Source organism: Suncus etruscus, chromosome 11 (genome assembly GCF_024139225.1).
Source record: "Suncus etruscus isolate mSunEtr1 chromosome 11, mSunEtr1.pri.cur, whole genome shotgun sequence".
Lineage (NCBI taxonomy): Eukaryota > Metazoa > Chordata > Mammalia > Eulipotyphla > Soricidae > Suncus > Suncus etruscus.
Genome location: NC_064858.1, coordinates 106550596 through 106570045, shown reverse-complemented (window position 1 = coordinate 106570045; position 19450 = coordinate 106550596). Strand labels below are relative to the sequence as shown.

Here is a 19450-nt window from a genome sequence, read left to right as displayed (position 1 = left end):
CTTCCCTCCTTCCTTCCTTCCTTCCTCCCTCCCTCCTTCCTTCCCTCCTTCCTTCCTTCCTTCCTCCCTCCCTCCCTCCCTCCCTCCCTCCTTCCTTCCTTCCTTCCTTCCTTCCTTCCTTCCTTCCTTCCTTCCTTCCTTCCCTCCTTCCTTCCTTCCTTCCTTCCTTCCTTCCTTCCTTCCTTCCTTCCTTCCTTCCTTCCTTCCTTCTTTCCTTCCGTCGTCCTCTGTCCCCTCCAGGTCCCTCTCCATCTCCATCTCCATCTGCTGCTCCTCCTCGTCCTCCGTCCCCATCCCCGTCCCCGTCCCTCTCCCTCCCGCCCCTCTCCGTCCCTCCCCCGATGGAGACGCACATCTCGTGCCTGTTCCCCGAGCTGCTGGCCATGATCTTCGGCTACCTGGACGTGCGCGACAAGGGGCGCGCGGCGCAGGTGTGCGCGGCGTGGCGCGACGCGGCCTACCACAAGTCGGTGTGGCGCGGCGTGGAGGCCAAGCTGCACCTGCGGCGCGCCAACCCGTCGCTCTTCCCCAGCCTGCAGGCGCGCGGCATCCGGCGCGTGCAGATCCTCAGCCTGCGGCGCAGCCTGAGCTACGTGGTGCAGGGCCTGGCGCAGCTCGAGAGCCTCAACCTGAGCGGCTGCTACAACCTCACGGACCACGGGCTGGGCCACGCCTTCGTGCAGGAGCTGGGCTCGCTGCGCGCGCTCAACCTGAGCCTGTGCAAGCAGATCACCGACAGCAGCCTGGGCCGCATCGCGCAGTACCTCAAGGGGCTGGAGGTGCTGGAGCTGGGCGGCTGCAGCAACGTCACCAACACCGGGCTGCTGCTCGTGGCCTGGGGGCTGCCGCGCCTCAAGACGCTCAACCTGCGCAGCTGCCGCCACCTGTCCGACGTGGGCATCGGGCACCTGGCGGGCATGACGCGCAGCGCGGCCGAGGGCTGCCTGCGCCTGGAGCAGCTGACGCTGCAGGACTGCCAGAAGCTCAGCGACCTGTCGCTGCGCCACATCGCGCGCGGCCTGGCCGGCCTGCGGCTGCTCAACCTCAGCTTCTGCGGCGGCATCTCGGACGCCGGCCTGCTGCACCTGTCGCACATGGCCAGCCTGCGCAGCCTCAACCTGCGCTCCTGCGACAACATCAGCGACGCGGGCCTCATGCACCTGGCCACCGGCAGCCTGCGCCTCGCCGGCCTCGACGTGTCCTTCTGCGACAAGGTGGGCGACCAGAGCCTGGCCTACATCGCGCAGGGCCTGGACGGGCTGCGCTCGCTGTCGCTCTGCTCCTGCCACATCAGCGACGACGGCCTCAACCGCATGGTGCGCCAGATGCACGGCCTGCGGACGCTCAACATCGGCCAGTGCGTGCGCATCACCGACCGCGGCCTGGAGCTCATCGCCGAGCACCTGGGCCAGCTCACGGGCATCGACCTGTACGGCTGCACGCGCATCACCAAGCGCGGCCTGGAGCGCATCACGCAGCTGCCCTGCCTCAAGGTGCTCAACCTGGGGCTCTGGCAGATGACGGACAGCGACAAGGTCAGGTGAGGGCCGCCCGCACGGACCGTACTGGCCGCCCGGCCCGGGATCCCACCCTCTACACTGGCTGGCTGGCTGGCTGGCTGTTTGTTGGTTGGTTGGTTGGTTCGTTGGTCTGTCGACGTCCTCCACATTCCCTCCAGGGTCCCTTGTCTCCCCCTCGTTCGCTCCACACCCACCCACCCACCCACCCACACACACACACCAGGCTGGAGAGCTGGACTTTGCCGTCACCGCTCCCTACCCACCCACCCACCCATCCCCAGCTCCTCTCTGCCAGGGGATGGATGGAGGGAGGGAGGGAGGGAGGGTGGGAGGGAGGGAGGACTGGCAGGCCTAGGCCTAGGCCTAGCTCCGGGAGCCCAATGGGACCGCCAGGCAGTCAGTGGCCACTGGGAGTGGGCAGGGGCCGGCCCCTGGCCTGCCACCCACCCACCCACCCACCCAGGGGAGTTTGTTAGTGAAGGAAACCCAACCATCTGCCTTGACTTCGAGCTGTCCTTTGAATACTGTGATCTGGTTTTCTATTTGGAAATGGAATGCATTTTAAAAAAAACAACAACAAAAAAGCCGACCCAACTGCGACGAATGGCCTTTCCACCCTCCTGCCTGCCACTTGGGAACCAGTCCCCAGTCCCTGTCTCTCCTTCACCTCCCAGAGCTCATTGCATTGCTTCGCCCATTCTCGTCCTTTGGGGGAAAACGCAGTCTTGAAGACATTTGAAATCATGGTCCTCTTTTATTTTTCTCCTCTCCTGCTGAATATGTCCTATATATTATATATATAAGTGTATTTTATATATATACATATATATATATAAAGATGTCTGGCTACCTCGTTTTAGTTGACTCTTTCCTCTGAAACCCTGGAATTCTACAAGAGAGATATTTTGAGACTGAAACATTTTTGTGCCTAGACTGGAAAGAAACCCCTTCCTTGGGTTTTGTACACGAGTCTTTTTGGTTGGTTTTGGCTTCTTCCCCACCCATCTCCATCCGACGTGCCCCATTTCCACATTCTGCCTCTTTTTCTTGGATTCTGGTTTTTTCCTCCTTCCTTGCCCATTGGGATTGGAGCCCCCAATGCTGTTCCTAAACATGGACTTAATTTATAGCACAAGCGTGTGGGAGAAATGAGAGTTGAGACGAGCTGTTTCTGTTTGTTTGAGATGCAGATTGTGTCTTGAAGATGATTATTATATATGCAAATTCTGCCCTACCCTTCCTTACCCTCTTCCAAGTTTCCCCACAAAAAGGTCACACCAGTGAGGCCTCCTCTGGAAGAAAAAAAAAAAAAGCAGGGGAGCTAAAGCTGGCCTGAGAGAACCCCTGGGCCTGTAATGTGAAGGGGAGGAGACTGAAATCCCATGTCTTATCTCTGTTCTGTTCATTAAAAAACAAAACAAAACATGGAAGTTTGTAGGTTTACAACAAAAGTTCTGTTTCTGAATGGAGGACTAGATTACCTTATTTCGGTGGGCGCTGGGACTTGTGGCTTTAAAGAAGATTGCTTTTTTTTTTTTTTTTTGAGTGGGATGTATAAATTTCTGTTGGATTTTGTTTATTATTTTTTTTTAGAATCCTCCACAGCAACATGTGAGTCCATGAGTGAAAAGAGACCCAGAGACCTTTATCGATTAATTGTACTGTTTGTGAATTTGTATAAATAATAACAAAGATCCTCTTAAAACATTTATATTCTTACAGTAAAAGGTTAAACTGATATTTATATAATAAAAGAGGAAATATGAAGTATGTTTTTGAAAAAAAAAAAAAAGAAAAAAGACAAGACAAAAAAAAAAAACAACAAACGCCTGGTATCTGTGAATTATTTTTTAAGGCCATGTGTGTTTGGGGCCCTGCCAAAATGGAAGGGAATATTTGTGTCCCCCTAAAAGGAAAAAAAAAAAAAAAGGAGAGTTAGAGAGTTTGGTGCCGCCTTCTGTGATATGAGTAAGCTCATGGTTGAGAATTTATTTTGTATAGGTTTCCTCCTGACGTTGAAATGTTTTGCTTCTAGAAATGCGAGTAGACTGGAGATTGATTTAATTTAATTTTTGGTTTGAAACTGTCAACCCCAGTGGAAATGGAAAGAACTTGAACAAAATGAAAGTTAAAAAAAAAAAAAAAAACCAACAACAACAAACCGACCAGATCTGTTGAAGAGTCACAATTTCCCTCCAGGCCGGGCAGTTTTTCTTTTTTGGAAAGTCATCTGGGGAGGAGGAGGAGGGGGCATTTGAAAAATTGGGTCACGAGATGTGGAAGTGGGGGCGAAAGATGGGTTCTGGGTGCCCGAGTGGGTGTGAGAGGATGTGAGATGCTGAGAGCCGAGGAACTGAAGCCATTGTTAGGAAAGTTAAAAGGGCGCTGTGGTCGCAGGCAGGCAGGCAGGCAGGCGGCTGGCCGGCTCGCTCATGCATACTGAATCTCTGGTGCTGGTGAGGGTCCGAGTGCGAGGGAGGGGCGGCCCACCCCTCTTTTTAACATTCCCCTCCAGCCCTCACTGTCTTTAAGCACTTTCCCCGGCCTGGGGAGGTTGGCCGGGAATTCTGGCACATTTGCATTTTAAGCACTCGCCGGGCCAGAGCTAGTTTCTCAGTCCACTCACTCTGTGGAGGGTTCTTAGCCTGAATGCGGGGCACAGGCATGAATACCCACAATTCTAGCCCAGAGTCCCTTTCGCTAGACAATAATCTGACACCCCGTGGTCGGGCTGTGGAAACCAAGAGTGAGGCCACGCTCCAACAGTGGGGTGATTCATTTCACGGAGGGCTGGCTGGCTTCATTGTTTGGAGTTTTTGGTTGGGTTTTGTTTTCCCCCCACCCCCCCAAAAATAGTTGATTCCAGCCAAAGCTGATAAGTGTAGTATGAATGAAACCTTAGTGGGTCGATACCTCTTTCCAGGAAGAACTCTAGAATCCAGGTTGCTGGGGTGGGGTGGGGGGGGGATTGTTTTGTGAAATTTCCAGGCTTTCTGCTAAGGCTGATCACAAAAGCGCATTGTTCCTTTTCGGAGAGCCGGCACAATTGGGTCTCTTTTGAGTCTGACACTAGATCCATCTTCCATTTCTTTGGGGAAGGTGTGGATCTCTTTCTTCCCTCTTAGGTTACCCTGCTTATTGCCTGGAGATTTAGAGGAAAAAAAAAAAACGTGTGAAGCCTAGGAAGAAGTGCGGACTTGGAATTCCAGTCAACTTTCTAGGTTAGTGTCTGACACTGGGGGTTCTTAGAGAGGTGCAAGAGGTCACCTGGCTGTACGGATCTGGCAGTGACCACCAGGGCCAAGGAGATAAAGGCTGGAGACCCGTGCAATGCTCGAGCCCCAGGTCAGTCACTGGCACCGGTTGCTGACCCCATCCCCAAATATGGTGGACTACTTCATTAAGACTCCCCCAGCTCTCCTTGAGGGGAGCCAGGCATCGAACCTGGCCCAAATGCAACAGCTCCCTCTGGTAGGAGAAGTTTCAGGTTTCCAGCAAGGTGACTCTTTCTTCCCCCCAAAAGTGAGCTACCTGAACAATATGAACGAATTTCTTGCCACGGGGCGTTGCTTAAAGTCAACAAAAAAGGTGAATTTATGTTGGGGCGTCTTACATGTAACTGACCCAGTTGTGTTTCCGACGTGGTCCCCTTCCTTCCAGAACAGCTTTGGAAGTGAATCCATCGTCCCCATCAATTCAGCACAGAGCTGAGGGGGCCTGTGCACTGCCAGGGGTAGGCGTAGTTGCCTCAACAACCCCCCAAATTGTCCTGGAGCTGGAGAGCTCATACAGGGGTGAAGGCACAGATCCCGGTTTGATCCCCTGTACCCAGTCACCAGCACTGCCCCAGAGGCTCCGAGTACTTTCAGGGTGACCCAAGGAATTCAAATTCCCTTATCACCACAAGACACAAGCAGCAGCATTTCTTGTCCTTGCATTGAATCACTCTCCAGCTGACTGAGAATCATCCCTGGAAGGGCCCCCCAGACACAGTGTCCTCTACCTCTGCCCACGCTTATCAGAATGGAAATAAATGGTTTTCTAGAGCAAGCACTTAAGGAAAGGGATCAGTACAAATCTTGTGGGTGGTACAAAACCTAAAAAGCATTTCAGGGCAATTTTTAGAAAGAAAAAAAAAAAAACAGACCCAAAAGTGTATCATGTACTTACTGAAACTCCAAGATGGAAAAGCCCCAAAAAGAACTTAGCGTAAACTTCATCATCTAGCATTTACGAGCCCCGATAGGAACAGATAGACAGGAAAGAGCACCCCCTTTGAATCTTTACTCTCAGCCTCTGAGTAGATGACCTATAAATGCAACTGGGTTCAAGCAGTTTCTGGAACCCTCAGGGGCATTGGTGCCTCCCTACTACTTTATTCCATGTTTGCCAAATGGGCCAAGAATGTTTGCTTAACTTAGTCTTTAAAAAAAAATTTTTTTTTTGACTTTTGGATCACACTTTGCAGTGCTCAGAGCTTACTCCTGGAATGCCCATGGGAATCGCTCCTGGCGGTACTTGAGGGACCATATGGGATGTGGGGGTCGAACCTGGGTCAACTGTGTAAGGCAAGTGCCTTACCTGCTGTACTATACTCCAGCCATTTTCAGTCTTCCACTTAAATAGTTAGAACGCAAACGGAGTTGGAATCTTTCAGATCCAAGCCAACCACAAAATTCTCAAAAAAGCTCTACCTGTCTGAGTCATTTTTATTGGATTTTGCTTTTATTTTCATTGAATTTTTGGTTTGTTTAGTTTTGGGGTTATACCTAGCACTGCTCAGGGATTACTCCCTCAAAAATGACTCGTCGTGGTGCTCACTCAGGGAAACTGTACGGAATGCTGGGGGTCAAACGTCAGTCATCATTCGGGTGGTGAAGGCAAGCATACTCTTTGGACTACCTCCAGCCCTTGAGTTTTTGTTTGGTTTTGGTTTTGAGTCACACCTGGCAATTCTCAGGGGTTACCCCTGGCTCTGCTCTTGCTCAGGAATTATTCCTGGAGGTGTTCAGGGGACTGAAGGCACGTATCCCAGCCACTGTACTATCTCTCCAGCCCCTACATTTTGTTTCTGAAGGTAAGACTTTTTTACATCAGAACCTAGGCCTTAGGAATAGAATTATTATGGCATATTCCCAACTTGTGGCATTTTCTCATAGCCATTAATAGATAGATGTGGGTTTCGAAATGGAAGCAAAACCTTTCACATACCCAGCAGTGCGTGGTTTACTCCTGGCTCTGAGCTCAGGAAGCACTTGCCATATGGAAGCCCTTATGGTGTGCCAGAGATCAAACCAAGGCTGGTGGCCTGGCCTGCAAGGCATGGACTTTACCTTCTGTACTATGTATATTGTAGGCTCTGGGCCCTCAAACCTTTCTTTGTTTTTTTGTTTTGTTTGTTTTTTGGTTTTGGGCCACACCCAAAAACAGCGGCTGATGGGTTACTCCTGGCTCTACGCTCAGAAATCGCACCTGGCAGGCTCGGGGGACCATAAGGGATGCCGGGATTCGAACCACCCTCTGTCCTGGATCTGCTGGCTGCGTGCAAGGCAAACACCCTACAGCTGTACTATCTCTCCAGTCTGAACCTTTCACTTTTGACTTTGTTTCCATTCAAGTTTCCAAAGGAGAAAGGGTAGTGGCCCCGGGAAAGACTGTTGCAAAAGAAAAAGAACCTCTGGACTCAAAGTTTGACTTTGTAAAACAGAACTTCTGACTGCGCTGCTATAGGGAAGACCCTTGTGTTTCCTTTCTTGGTGTTTGTGCTGTAGAAAGTAAGTTAAGTTTCAAATTGGGATGCTGTACACCTCACTAGAGGTCATATAACAGAGGGTGATGAAAATCTGGCAACAATAAGAGGCTTCTTTTTATTTTATTTTTAATATCTTGATTGATTGATTGTTGGGCCATACCCAGAGGTGCCCAGGGGTCACACTTGGCTCTGCACTCAGAAAGTGCCCCTGGCAGGCTGGGGGACCATATGGGATGCCAGGAATCCAACTCGAGTCCATCCTAGTCGGCCGCATGCAGACGCCCTTACCTCTGTGCTCTCTCTAGCCCTTCTTTTTTGTTTGTTTGGTTGGCTGGTTTTGGGCTATACCCAGCGGTGCTCAGGGATTACTCCTGGCAGTACTGGGGGTGGAGGGGCAACTGGGATGCTGGGGTTTGAACCTGGGTCAGCCATGTGCATGGCAAGTGCTTTACCTGCCTCATTATCACTCAGCCACCAGTAAGAGGTTTCTGAATACCCCATGACCAAACATCAATTCCAAATTAAATCAAATCAGATCACAATAGAAAAATAAAATCAACTCAAAATAAAACATAATGCATTCGAGGTGTTTCTGGCAGTGCTGGTCTGTATTGCATTTGTTGAGGGAAAAGGGGTCCCGAGTGGAAAAAGGGAAAAGCCCCATGCTAGAGATAGTCCTAGATACTGCCCTTCTCTTCCCCTAGACCATCACCCCTACTCCCCTTTTTTATTTTGGTTTTTGGGTCACATCGGTGGTGCCCAGGTGTTACTCCTGGATCTGTGCTCAGAAATCACTCCTGGCAGGCTCAGGGGACCATATGGGATGCCAGAAATCAAATCACCATCAATCCTGGCTCGGCACCAAACCAAGCACCACCGGGTGAGACATCAAATTCAGAACCCTTATCACTCGCTTTGAAAGTTAATTCTCTGGCCGGAGAGATAGAATGGAGGTAGCGCATTTGTCTTGCATCCAGAAGGATGGTGGTTCGAATCCCAGCGTCCCATATGGTCTCCCGAGCCTGCCAGGAGCGATTTCTGAGCGTAGAGCCAGGAGGAACCCCTGAGCACTGCTGTGTGTGACCCCAAAATAAGAAACAAACAAAAAAAGAAAGTTAATCCTCTCCCTTTGCTAAAATCCAAGAACTGAACTTTGCACTGATGCAACCCCCTGAGGAATTAAAAATCTTGGATCATACACACACAGTTAGAAATGTTATGGCCGGGGATAGAGAGATAGCATGGAGGTAAGGCGTTTGCCTTGCATGCAGAAGGATGGTGGTTCGAATCCCAGCATCCCATATGGTCCCCCGAGCCTTCCAGGAGCGATTTCTGAGTGTAGAGCCAGAAGTTACCCCTGAGCAATGCTGGGTGTGACCCCAAAAACAAACAAACAAAAGAAATGTTATGGCCATATTCAAATGTAAGCTAATGCTTGGGCTACAGTTTCTCTCATTTTAACACAGGTAGCAAATTAGGACCAGAAAGTTCGGGCTGAGGCTTAAGTGTTAAGCCCAGTTTTATTTCTGGCGTCACATGTCTCCTTCCCCACCCCCAGCTTCATCAGGTAGGGCCCCAACCCAGGCCCCTCTAAAACATTTAAGAACCAGAGAGCAAGTTCACTTTTTCTGCAAGTTGTCAAACAAGGCATTCCTATTGCAGTCAGTACCAACGATCCGTGATGAAGAACTCACTGAAAGTAAACACAGAACTAGAGTAAGAAAGTAAGCATGTTCTGAGCTCTTAGAAAATGGATCTTTCTAGAAGTTTGCTCAATGTTAACGGCCGAATATGATCAGTCTCAGCCTTTTCTTTTCCAGGGATTACTCTGATTTTGCCTGGTGGAGTGACCTGTACCAATCCAGAGCACTTGGGACTGCGTAGCGCTGAGGTTTTTAGTTCATGTGAAAGAAGTAAGAACTAAGAACCACACCTAAAACCAATGCTCAAGGGCTACTCCTGGCTCTGTGCTCAGAAATGGTTCCTGGCAAGCTCAGGGGACTATGTAGGATGCTGGGAATCGAAGGTCTGCTGCATACACGGCAAATGGCCTACCACTGTGCTAACTCTCCGGCCCTAGTAAGCTTGAGATCTTAACTACAAAACACTATGTGGGGGTTCCCTGCTAACTCTCCTTCCAAATAAAAGAAGCTGAATTCCTCAGCCCAGAAACATGTACCCACTTTCATTCCAACAAATCCAAACTTACATTTTTATGATCTCATGACTCCTCTACCTAATTCTGTGTAAGGGACAAACAACACATTCTTGAAAGGAGGCTTTTCTTTGTGGGAGTAGAAAGGAAGGAATTCCCAAGGCGAAGCGGTGGCAGAGAAACCAAGGGAGACAGTTTTCTGGACGTGGTCGTGACCTGCTGAAAGAATTAATCATAACACAGCATGCAATTCCTCTGTCCTCACTCGGGTTTTTCCAATGTGATACATTTAATCCTGTAAGTGGGCAGAGTGGCCCGACAAGGCCAAAAGAGCTTCCCTGGGCGATGTGAGGAGTCTCAGAACTAAGGCTGCAGGGGATTTACGTCAAGGACCACATCAGAGGGTGAGTTCTGTGCAGGTAGCTCTTTGATCCTTGGAGGGGCAGGGTGTCACCCCTGGCCCTGGGTCCCAAAGGTGATAAACAAGAGCATGTTCTTTTTAATTGGGAGTAAAGGGGGGAAAGTCCAAATGCTGAAAGCCATTGCTGCCACTCAAGAAGCATTGGATTACGCAAACTGGAATATATTTTGCAAGAGGCCAGAAGACGAATGCAAGTGGGTCAAATGGACCTCAGGGCAGCGTGCAGCTGCAAGTATCAAATCCGTTCCCTCCTGTCCTCCAAGAACTAGACTCCATTTCTGAAGTACTGCATAGTCACAAAATCAGCTAGGGAGCACAGAGGCTGCAAGTGGCTCACTGGAGCCAAGCTAAGCACTCACACAGGGCTCGCACATGACAAATGTCTGTCACACAATCGAGTGGCAGAAAGTAGCCATTTTTTCTCCATTCAAGGATAAAAAGCCTTGACTTCACAGATGTCTTAGTTACAAACCCCTCTTGGCCAGAAAGAGCAAAGATCCAGTTGGCTAATATCAAGCACCCTCTTTTGTCATTCAGTCCTCGACTCTTACGACTTCAGAAGGTGTCTCTGAGCACATCATTGTACTAAATGTATCCTGGATTCAAGTCACTAGAATTGGACTGTGGAGAAATGTTACTGGAGTTCAGATTTATTGTCTGTTTTTTATTGTCTTAATTATTTTTTTAAAACTATTTATTTTTTGGTGTCTGGGCACACTCAGGGGTCACTCCTGACTCTGCACTCAAAAATCGCCCCTGGCAGGCTAGGGGTCCATATGGGATGCTGGGAATGAACCGGGTTCTTCCCCGAGTTGGCTGCATGCAAGGCAAATGCCCTACTGCTGTGCTGCCTCTCCGCCCCCCTATTGTCTTGTTTTATTATTGAAAAATTTGTGGGGGGGAGAAATCACATCTAGCTGGCTATCTACTTGGGGCTATATATGGTGCCAGAGGTTGAATTAGGGTTGGCTGCATCTAAGACAAGTATCATAAATTCTGTACAATCTCTCCCACAGATTGCAGTAGATTTTTTTATTTAAGTAGTATGGAATTAGAAAATGTTGCCTTGGGGCCGAGCGACAGCACCCACTGACCGGGTTTCGATCCCTGGCATCCCATATGATCCCCTGAACCTGCCACGAGCAATTTCTGAGCACAGAGCCAGAAGTGACCCCTGAGTGCCGCCGGATGTGACCCAAAAACAAACAAAAAAATTGCCTTTCTTAATAAAGTGATATATACAATTATTTATTACAAATGCCCAAAATAACCCTCCTTAGGAAAACTGTACCCCAGATCAGCATCCTCAGCTTTGAAAATACTTCCTTCTGTATTGCTCTTTGAAAAAAATATGGTTCCCGCCACCTTTTAGCTCTCATCTGGTGAAGCCTCTCCCATGGTAGAGGGGCCGCCAAAGCTATACCCAGCCATAGTCGGAAAGACAGGGAGTGCCAGGGATTGAGCTCAGGACCCCATGAGTGCCAAACTGTGCTCCAAGAGTAGTAATCCTAAACAGAGAAATAACACAATGTTTTAGTCCTGTTATTCCTAGGAATCTCATAAATCACTGAAGCTAAAATTGGACAGGTCAAAAAAGGAAAGAGTTAGGACAGTTGGGGAGAGCCCCTCAACTTCTTCTTTTTTTTTTTTTTTTTTTTGGTTTTTGGGCCACACCCGTTTGACGCTCAGGGGTTACTCCTGGCTATGCGCTCAGAAATTGCCCCTGGCTTGGGGGGACCATATGGGACACCGGGGGATCGAACCGCGGTCCTTCCTTGGCTAGCGCTTGCAAGGCAGACACCTTACCTCTAGCGCCACCTTCCCAGCCCTACCCCTCAACTTCTTAATGTCCTTGTGTGGAAGAAAACCTGTCTAGTGCCTTCTACTCTCTACTTTGTGTTTTCCATCTCTGTTTCTAAACTCAGAGACTCACTGCTATGAATTATGGGACCAAAAGACTGACGAGAACCAGCGGACAGTTCCTGAGTCAACAATATGGAAATGACAAACACCAGAGGCACAGAGTCCAACTCTTCTGGCTCATTTTGAATGCATAAAATTTAGACAGTCAGTCCTCCCTAAAAACGGAAGAAATGGCCCGGTTCAGTGGTTTCCTTTTCTGTATCAAGCTGGCAGCTTGCTGCTGCGGGAAGCAGAGCCTGGCACCTTCCAACAACCATAATATACGAGGAGCCAGATGACCTGCCATTGTGCTGTCAGCCCTCTGGCCACAATCAGGGCAGCTATGACCCAGAGGAAGGCAGCTGGCTGTTATCCTCCCTCAACTGCCCCCTGGGACCTAATTTTTAATGGAATCACACAAAGAACTAGAGAAATCCTCTGCAGTTAAGTACAAGGACCTAGCAAAAGGCCCACTTGCTTTAGAAATAAAACAATTGATACAAAAGTCAGGCCGGATACTTTCCTTTAAATGTATAGGTAGGTGCAGGGCCGGAGAGATAGCACAGCGGTAGGGCATTTGCCTTGCATGGGGCCGAGCCAGGAGGAACCCGGTTCAATTCCCGGCATCCCATATGGTCCCTCAGCCTTCCAGGACTAATTTCTGAGAGCAGAACCAGGAGTGACCCCTGGGCACCACTGGGTGTGGCCCAAAAACCAACCAATTAATCAATCAATAACGTTTTTTTTAAAGTATAGGTAAAAAATAATAAAAAAGTATAGGTGCAAAAATCATTTTTGCCTTCTGCATTGTTCCTTGCCTTTCACACCCCATCCTTCCCCATCCCAAAAGGGGGGAAATAATCTCTCCCTCCTTTCATATGCTTCAGACTCCCTTCCTCGCACCCCCTTTCTCCGCACCGTGATTAGCTAGTGAGACACAGACCAACAGAGTATGCTAGGAGTTAGCTTGTGTTTTGATCTCCCTCAAGTTTATGAAGGTGACTTCAGGGTCCACTAGCATGATGTTGGTGCCAAACTCTTCCCACGTGGAAAGATGACATTTATTATCTGCTGATTCTGTACACTATGTATTTGTCAGCAGGGGGCAGCATTGTCTGTGAGTTGAGGTTACCTCCTCCAGTGGGGGACCTTTGTCCCCTCTGACAATTGCCCTTAGGTCACTTCCTCCCCCAATGCCTCCTCCCCTCTGACCCCACAGAAATATCCCCCCAGAGAGGCACTTCGTGACACCAGAAAAATGAAATTGAATTTCAGACCCTGTTAATGCAGCTCTGGTCTGAGCCCTTTGTTTGGGGTGAGCTGAGAGGCGAGAGATTTCCCTAGGAGTAGCTGGCAGCGCTCTGCCTTGGGGAACGATGGTAGTCAGGCTGCTAGATTTTCTGAAAAACCGTCTCAGAGAAATCCTGTCCTGTCACTATATTTGGGAGTTACAGCAAATGGGGAAAGTTTATAATCAGACACGGACTATCCGTTTCAACAGCAAGAGCAGAATGCTAGTTAAAAAATTATTATTCCACGCAAAACAGGAAAATGGATTGTGGTGACAAATTCTAGAGATTCAGGGGGGCATTAAAACATTTTAGGAGTATGCCTATTTTCTTTTTTATTTTTTCATTAAAATGAGTTATCTTTATTGTCCAGATAAGACATCTTCATAAAGTCTAAAGGAAATATTCCTTCCTTTCTCTCCCCCTCTCTCCTCTCTGTCTCTCTCTCTTTCTTTTCTTCCCTATTAAGAAACATACATAGCCCAGATAATATGTCTTCATGGGACTGGAGCAATAGCACAGTGGGTAGGGCATTTGCCTTGCAGCTGACCAGGATCTGATTCGTGGCATCCCATATGATCTCCTGAGCCTGCCAGGAGTGATTTTTTTTTTTTTTTTTGCCAGGAGTGATTTCTTTTTTTTTTTTTTTTTTTTTTTTTTTTTTTTTTTTTTTTTTTTTTTTTTTTTTTTTTGGTTTTTGGGCCACACCCGGTAACGCTCAGGGGTTACTCCTGGCTATGCGGACCATATGGGACGCCGGGGGATCGAACCGCGGTCCGTCTCCTAGGCTAGCGCAGGTAAGGCAGGCACCTTACCTCCAGCGCCACCGCCCGGCCCCCAGGAGTGATTTCTGAGTGCAGAGCCAGGAGTAACCCCTGAGTGCTGCCGCTGGGTGTGGCCCCCCAAAAAACCAAACAAACCAAAAAAGTTGTCTTCATAAAATCAAATGGAATCTATGCAACTGGAAGTGATTAAGAACCTGGATAAAGAAAGGTTCTAAAATACCTAAATTCCTCTCATGGAAAACAGATATTAGGAACAAGTAGCAGAAATTAAAACTAAGAGGGGCCCAGAGAGAGATAACACGGGTGGTAGGGCATTTGCCTTGCATGCAGCCTATCCAGGACAGATGGCAGTTTGAATCCCAACATCCCATATGGTTCCCTGAGCCTGTCAGGAGGGACTTCTGAGTGCAGAGCCAGGAGTGACCCCTGAGCACTACCAGGTGTGACTCCAAACCCGAAAGGAAAGAAAGAAAGAAAGAAAGAAAGAAAGAAAGAAAGAAAGAAAGAAAGAAAGAAAGAAAGAAAGAAAGAAAGAAAGAAAGAAAGAAAGAAAGAAAGAAAGAAAGAAAGGGAAGAAAAGAAAAAAAGAAAGAAGAAAGAAACCAAGAGAGAAGTCCTGCCAGGAGTGACCCCTGAGCACTACCAGGTGTGACTCCAAACCCGAAAGGAAAGGAAAGGAAAGGAAAGGTTAGAAAGAAAGAAAGAAAGAAAGAAAGAAAGAAAGAAAGAAAGAAAGAAAGAAAGAAAGAAAGAAAGAAAGAAAGAAAGAAAGAAAGAGAGAGAGAGAGAGAGAGAGAGAGAGAAAGAAAGAAAGAAAGAAAGAAAGGAAGGAAAGAAAGGAAAGAAAGAAAGAAAGAAAGAAAGAAAGAAAGAAAGAAAGAAAGAAAGAAAGAAAGAAAGAAAGAAAGAAAGAAAGAAAGAAAGAAAGAAAGAGAAGAAAAGAAAAAAAGAAGAAAGAAACCAAGAGAGAAGTCCTGCACCAACTTGGCCAGATTCCAAAGAATGTCACAGCCAGGGACAAGCGCGGGCAGGAGGGGTTCTGGGGAATCGAAGCGTGGATGTGAAGGGCAGTTGGTACAAATGGGGAATAAAATATATGTGTGTGTGTGTGTGTGTGTGTGTGTGTGTGTGTGTGTGTGTGTTGTGGGAGGAGCTAGATATTCCTTGCATCTACTCTGGCCAGGCGGTGGTAGCTAGAGAGGCATCTTGGTAACTCAGTGGCATTGAGGTGCTTTTTCTGGTGTGAATGAGAGAAATAGAAAGAAAAGCTGCTGCAACTCAGGACCCAGACTTGAATGAAGTGAATGATTGATGTCCTATGTGTCCTATGGACACAGTGACTGGACTATCTGATTTTTTGTTTGTTTGTTTTTGAATTTGGGTTATACCTGGCAGCACTCAGGGGTTACTTACTCCTGGCTCTGTGTTCAGAAGTCGCGCCTGGCAGGCACGAGGGGCCATTTGGGATGCAGGAATTTGAACCAGGATTTGTCCTGTTTTGGTTGCTTGAAAGGCAAATACCTTACCGCTGTGCTATCGCTCCAGCCCTTGGCTGTACTGTCTGATTGTTCCCTATCGAGGGAAAAAGGAAGATGCTCAAAGCAAGAAGAAAAGAGAGAGACTGTGGGTCAGTGTGCACAAAGCACAGAGGAGAAAACCAGATGGAGGCAGCTGAGGAAACAAGCTGAGGAGGAGGCATTCCTTAAAATCAGACGAGGTCAACGAGGCTGACGAGGCCGGAGAACCAGGTTAGAGCAATGCTTAGGATGAACTGAGAGATGCAGCTCTCCTCAGCAAGCAAATATTTCAACCCCAGAGGCCCACCAAAGGCTCTTCAGTGCTTTGAATCTGACTTGGGACAGAGATTTTAATGAGGGGCCTGGAGTGATAGTTCTGAAGGTGAGGCGTTTGCTTGCCTTGCATGCAGCCGGCCCAGGTTCGCTCCTGGCATCCCAAACCCTAGGCACCGCCAAGAGTGATTTCTGAGTGCAGAGTCAGGAGTAACCTCTGAGCATTGCTGGGTGTGCGTCCCTTCCAAGTGACAAAAATCCAATGAATAGGCTACCTGGGGTGATCCTGGGACAGAGGCAGCAGGTGAGGAGTTTAGGATTTAGTCAACCTGTTTGATCAGGAAGGGGGAGCTGGAATGGCTGTGGAGAGAACACTAGAAACCAGTGTTCAGGGCAGATTCACAGACACCCCTGGCTGGGAGTTGGCCTAGAAATGCCCAGAATCTGTCTTCTCCATGTTGGCAAGATGGCCGTCCAATAGCCCCACTTATCTTAAGAAGGTAAGCTTCTCTTTTAGGTAATTTGTCTGAAACCCTCAACCTTGTGGGCCCTCAGAGCAACTGGTGGGTCCATGTGACCTGCACCCACTTATTTGCAGACCAGACTATGAAAAACTTCCCCTGGCCTTCCTCTCCCCCAAACACAGGCTCTATGCAGACAACCAGTGTCCTTCAGGGTAATTACAGTGGGGTCACTCTTTCTCTTGGGGTGATGGGGGTGGTGAGAGTATGTGTTTTTCCAGGGAGGTGAGTGCATGACCCTCATGAACCATGCCACACACATCTGCTTTCCAGCAAGCAGGTATCTGGGAGACCTGACAGTTCGCCATGAATTGGACCAGAGCACAGACCTGTTCTTCCATTGCTAAGAGCTGGCTGTGGTGACACAGAGTTAGAGCAGCCATACCATCTCCTGTCCCTCCCTTCTCCCTCCTGTTTTCATCTTGGCTCCAGCACCTGCCATGAACTTACTGGGAAACTAAGGCACAACCATGCGAGGGCCTGCAAACCCCCTTCCTGCCTATCCACCGGTGCCCCCAACCAGTCCGCTAATGCTAATCTGACCCTCACTTGGGGCTCAACAGCTTTTCTCCTTTAAGCCCCTGATAATGGTTTTACTAAAATCCCCTTTTGATGGAAAAAAATCCCAGTTGGACATTTCAGGCCCCGGCACAATGTACAAGTCCGCAGGTCCCTTTCCCCACCTCACAAAGGCCTCTAATCAAGTGGAAAATGTGCTGGAGGCCAGAGGTTTGGGTCTGCAATTATTTTTTAAGGGATTACCGGAGAAGAAAAGGGGCAGCAAGGACCTACCCCGCTTTGTTTTCCACTCGGTCCTGCTTTCGAGGGATGGAGCCAGGAGTGGCCATGCGGTGCTCCCAGCCCCGGAGGCCGCCCCGGTGGCAGGGATGTCATCTCTGAATGCCATCACTTCAAAAAGACTTAGAGAGTTTGGAAGCAATATGCTGGTCCTATTCTGATCCCGTTTAAGCCCTTATTTATAAAAGGGCTATCGAACAGGATCTCATGTGTGGGGAAAGCACTCACTCATTAACCTCTAATCCCCGAGCTGCGGGCAGAGGGGAGAGTTGGGCCTTTCCATCGACTACAAAGATTGCCAGCATTCATCGGGGTTCCCAGGCATGGGGGCTGGGGCAAAAGGTTGTGTCCCAAATCCTGCCAGTCTTCCTCTTCTTTATATACCTGGGTCCTTGCCCTGGAGACTGAGAAAATAGCTCTGAACCTTCTTCTGCAAGACATGCAAGTACAATACAACAGGCTAGCCCTAGTACTGTCACTTCATTGCAAAACCAAGCAGAAGAGCAGCTGCCATGTCTGTAGGCTGGTGTCATTGCATGCAGCTGCAGAGAGGAACCAATCAGGACGCACATTACACGTGGGCACCACCTTTGCCCCTTCTATTTCCATAAGGGAGGCGCTTCCTTCTCTCCCCAGCAAACACACACAAATTCCCATGAAGAAGCCAGCCAGGGATTCCTGCACTCCTTCTGGGACGATCCAGGATTAAACGGTCTAGCTCTGTAAACTACAAGTCAGGATCTATTCAAACTAAATATCAGGGTGAGTAATGTTTTTTTATTTTGGGCAGCCCTTTTTCAAAGCCTCTCAAATACCTTCGGTAAAAACCCAAAACAACTACTCCAAATCCCCAAATAAACAACTCTGGCCAGCTTTCATCAGTATTACATCTGTGTGTGTGTGTGTGTGTGTGTGTGTGTGTGTGTGTGTGTGTGTGTGCGCGCGTGCGTGCTTGTGCATGCGTACCTGGCAGCACTGAGGGGTTACTCCTCGTGCTCAGAAGTTGCTTCTGGCAGGCTCAGGGGACCATATGGGATGCCAAGAATCGAACCTAGGTCAGTCCAGTCCTGGATCGGCGCATGCAAGGCAAACGCCCTACTACTGTGCTATCTCTTTGGACCCAGTATTACATCTTATAGGTTTATTTACCTTATTGATTTTTTTTAACTCGCCCTCATAAGGACTTTAAAATAGATGGATTGAAATATAATGAATTCATTTAATGCCTTTTTTTAATTTTAATTTTCTGGAACTGGGGGTTGAACTCAGAACCATGTTCTACCCCCTGAGCAACCTCCTAGGCCCTCACATTTTCTCTTTGACAGAAACATTTTGCTAACATTTCCTGTTGGCACTTCTGTGGATATATCAGGAAGAAATAATAAAGAAGAAATAATAAACAATCATAATAAAGAAGAAATTATTGCCTGAAAAGAAAGCAAGTGGGGGTGTCACAGACCTTCAACTCACTGGTTATCAATATGCTGCGGCAGGATCTAGAGATAGTTGAGCAGGGAAGGCATTTGCTGTGCAAACGGCCAATCCGAGTTTCATCCCCAGCACCGCACATAGTTCCCCAAGCCTTGCTGGGAGTGACTTCTGAGTGCGAGCCCCGGTGAGCTCATGTGAACACGGCAATGAACTGGTTGGATCCCTGATAACCGGCATGTGGTCCCCCACCAGGAGTGATCTCTGAACACAGAGCCAGGAGTAAGTCCCAAGTCCTGGCAAGTGTAGCTCCAAAACAAAAACAAAGACCAGCATTAAATCCAGGCAGGCATGTGCTAGCAGAAAGAACATTCTAGACTGTGGTGTAGAGACGTCCATTAAAGGCAGCGATGGCAGCTTTCCCTCCTTTGGCTGCTGCAGGTGGGATGACGTGAAGGGAATTTCCTGGGATGGATAAGAGACAAAGCAGGAGAGCCCGAGCCACCGAGTGGGCATCCTGCAGCCCAGAGGGCTCTGCAGAGGCGGGATTGGGATTGTGTGGGCTTGGGAGCCAGCAGGGAGAATTGAATAAAGCCACACAACAAAGCCAATTAGAGATGGTTCTCAGTAGAGGCCAGGTCTGCCGCACAGGAGAGGAGGAGAGAAATCTCTCAGCAGAGAGGGAACGTTTCTTTGCCCTCTGGGCTGCTCCACCCCGTGCAATCTGCAGAATGCTAGTTCCTGTCTTCGTGGGCCCAAGGGCATCTCCTAACTCTTTCAGCCCTTTCAATTAGGCATCATAACCCCACACTGGAGCCTCCTCAAGGCATTCAGCAAAATGTCCTTTATTTGAAAATGCAATACATGCTGTGGCTAGAGAGAATTGGTGGAACAAGTAAAGTGCTCACTTGGCTCACGTCAGACATGGGTTTAATCCCCAGCACCCTAGATGGTCCCCTGAGTTCCACCAGGAGTGATCCTTGAGTGCAGAGCCAGGCGTAAGTCCTGAGAACCATCAGGTTATCTCCCCCAACTAAAAAAGCAAGTAATTTGAAATATATGGGGAGCCAGAGAAAAAGTACAATGGGG

General features: G+C 48.6%; 1 protein-coding gene across 1 annotated transcript; it reads left to right on the top strand.

Annotated features, from left to right (window-relative positions):
* The first annotated feature begins 341 nt into the window (after positions 1–341).
* On the top strand, positions 342–1552 carry FBXL14 (F-box and leucine rich repeat protein 14). The gene has a single exon (XM_049783223.1). The coding sequence runs from the start codon at positions 342–344 to the stop codon at positions 1542–1544; it is 1203 nt and encodes a 400-aa protein (XP_049639180.1). The 3' UTR covers positions 1545–1552.
* The last annotated feature ends 17898 nt before the right edge of the window (positions 1553–19450 follow it).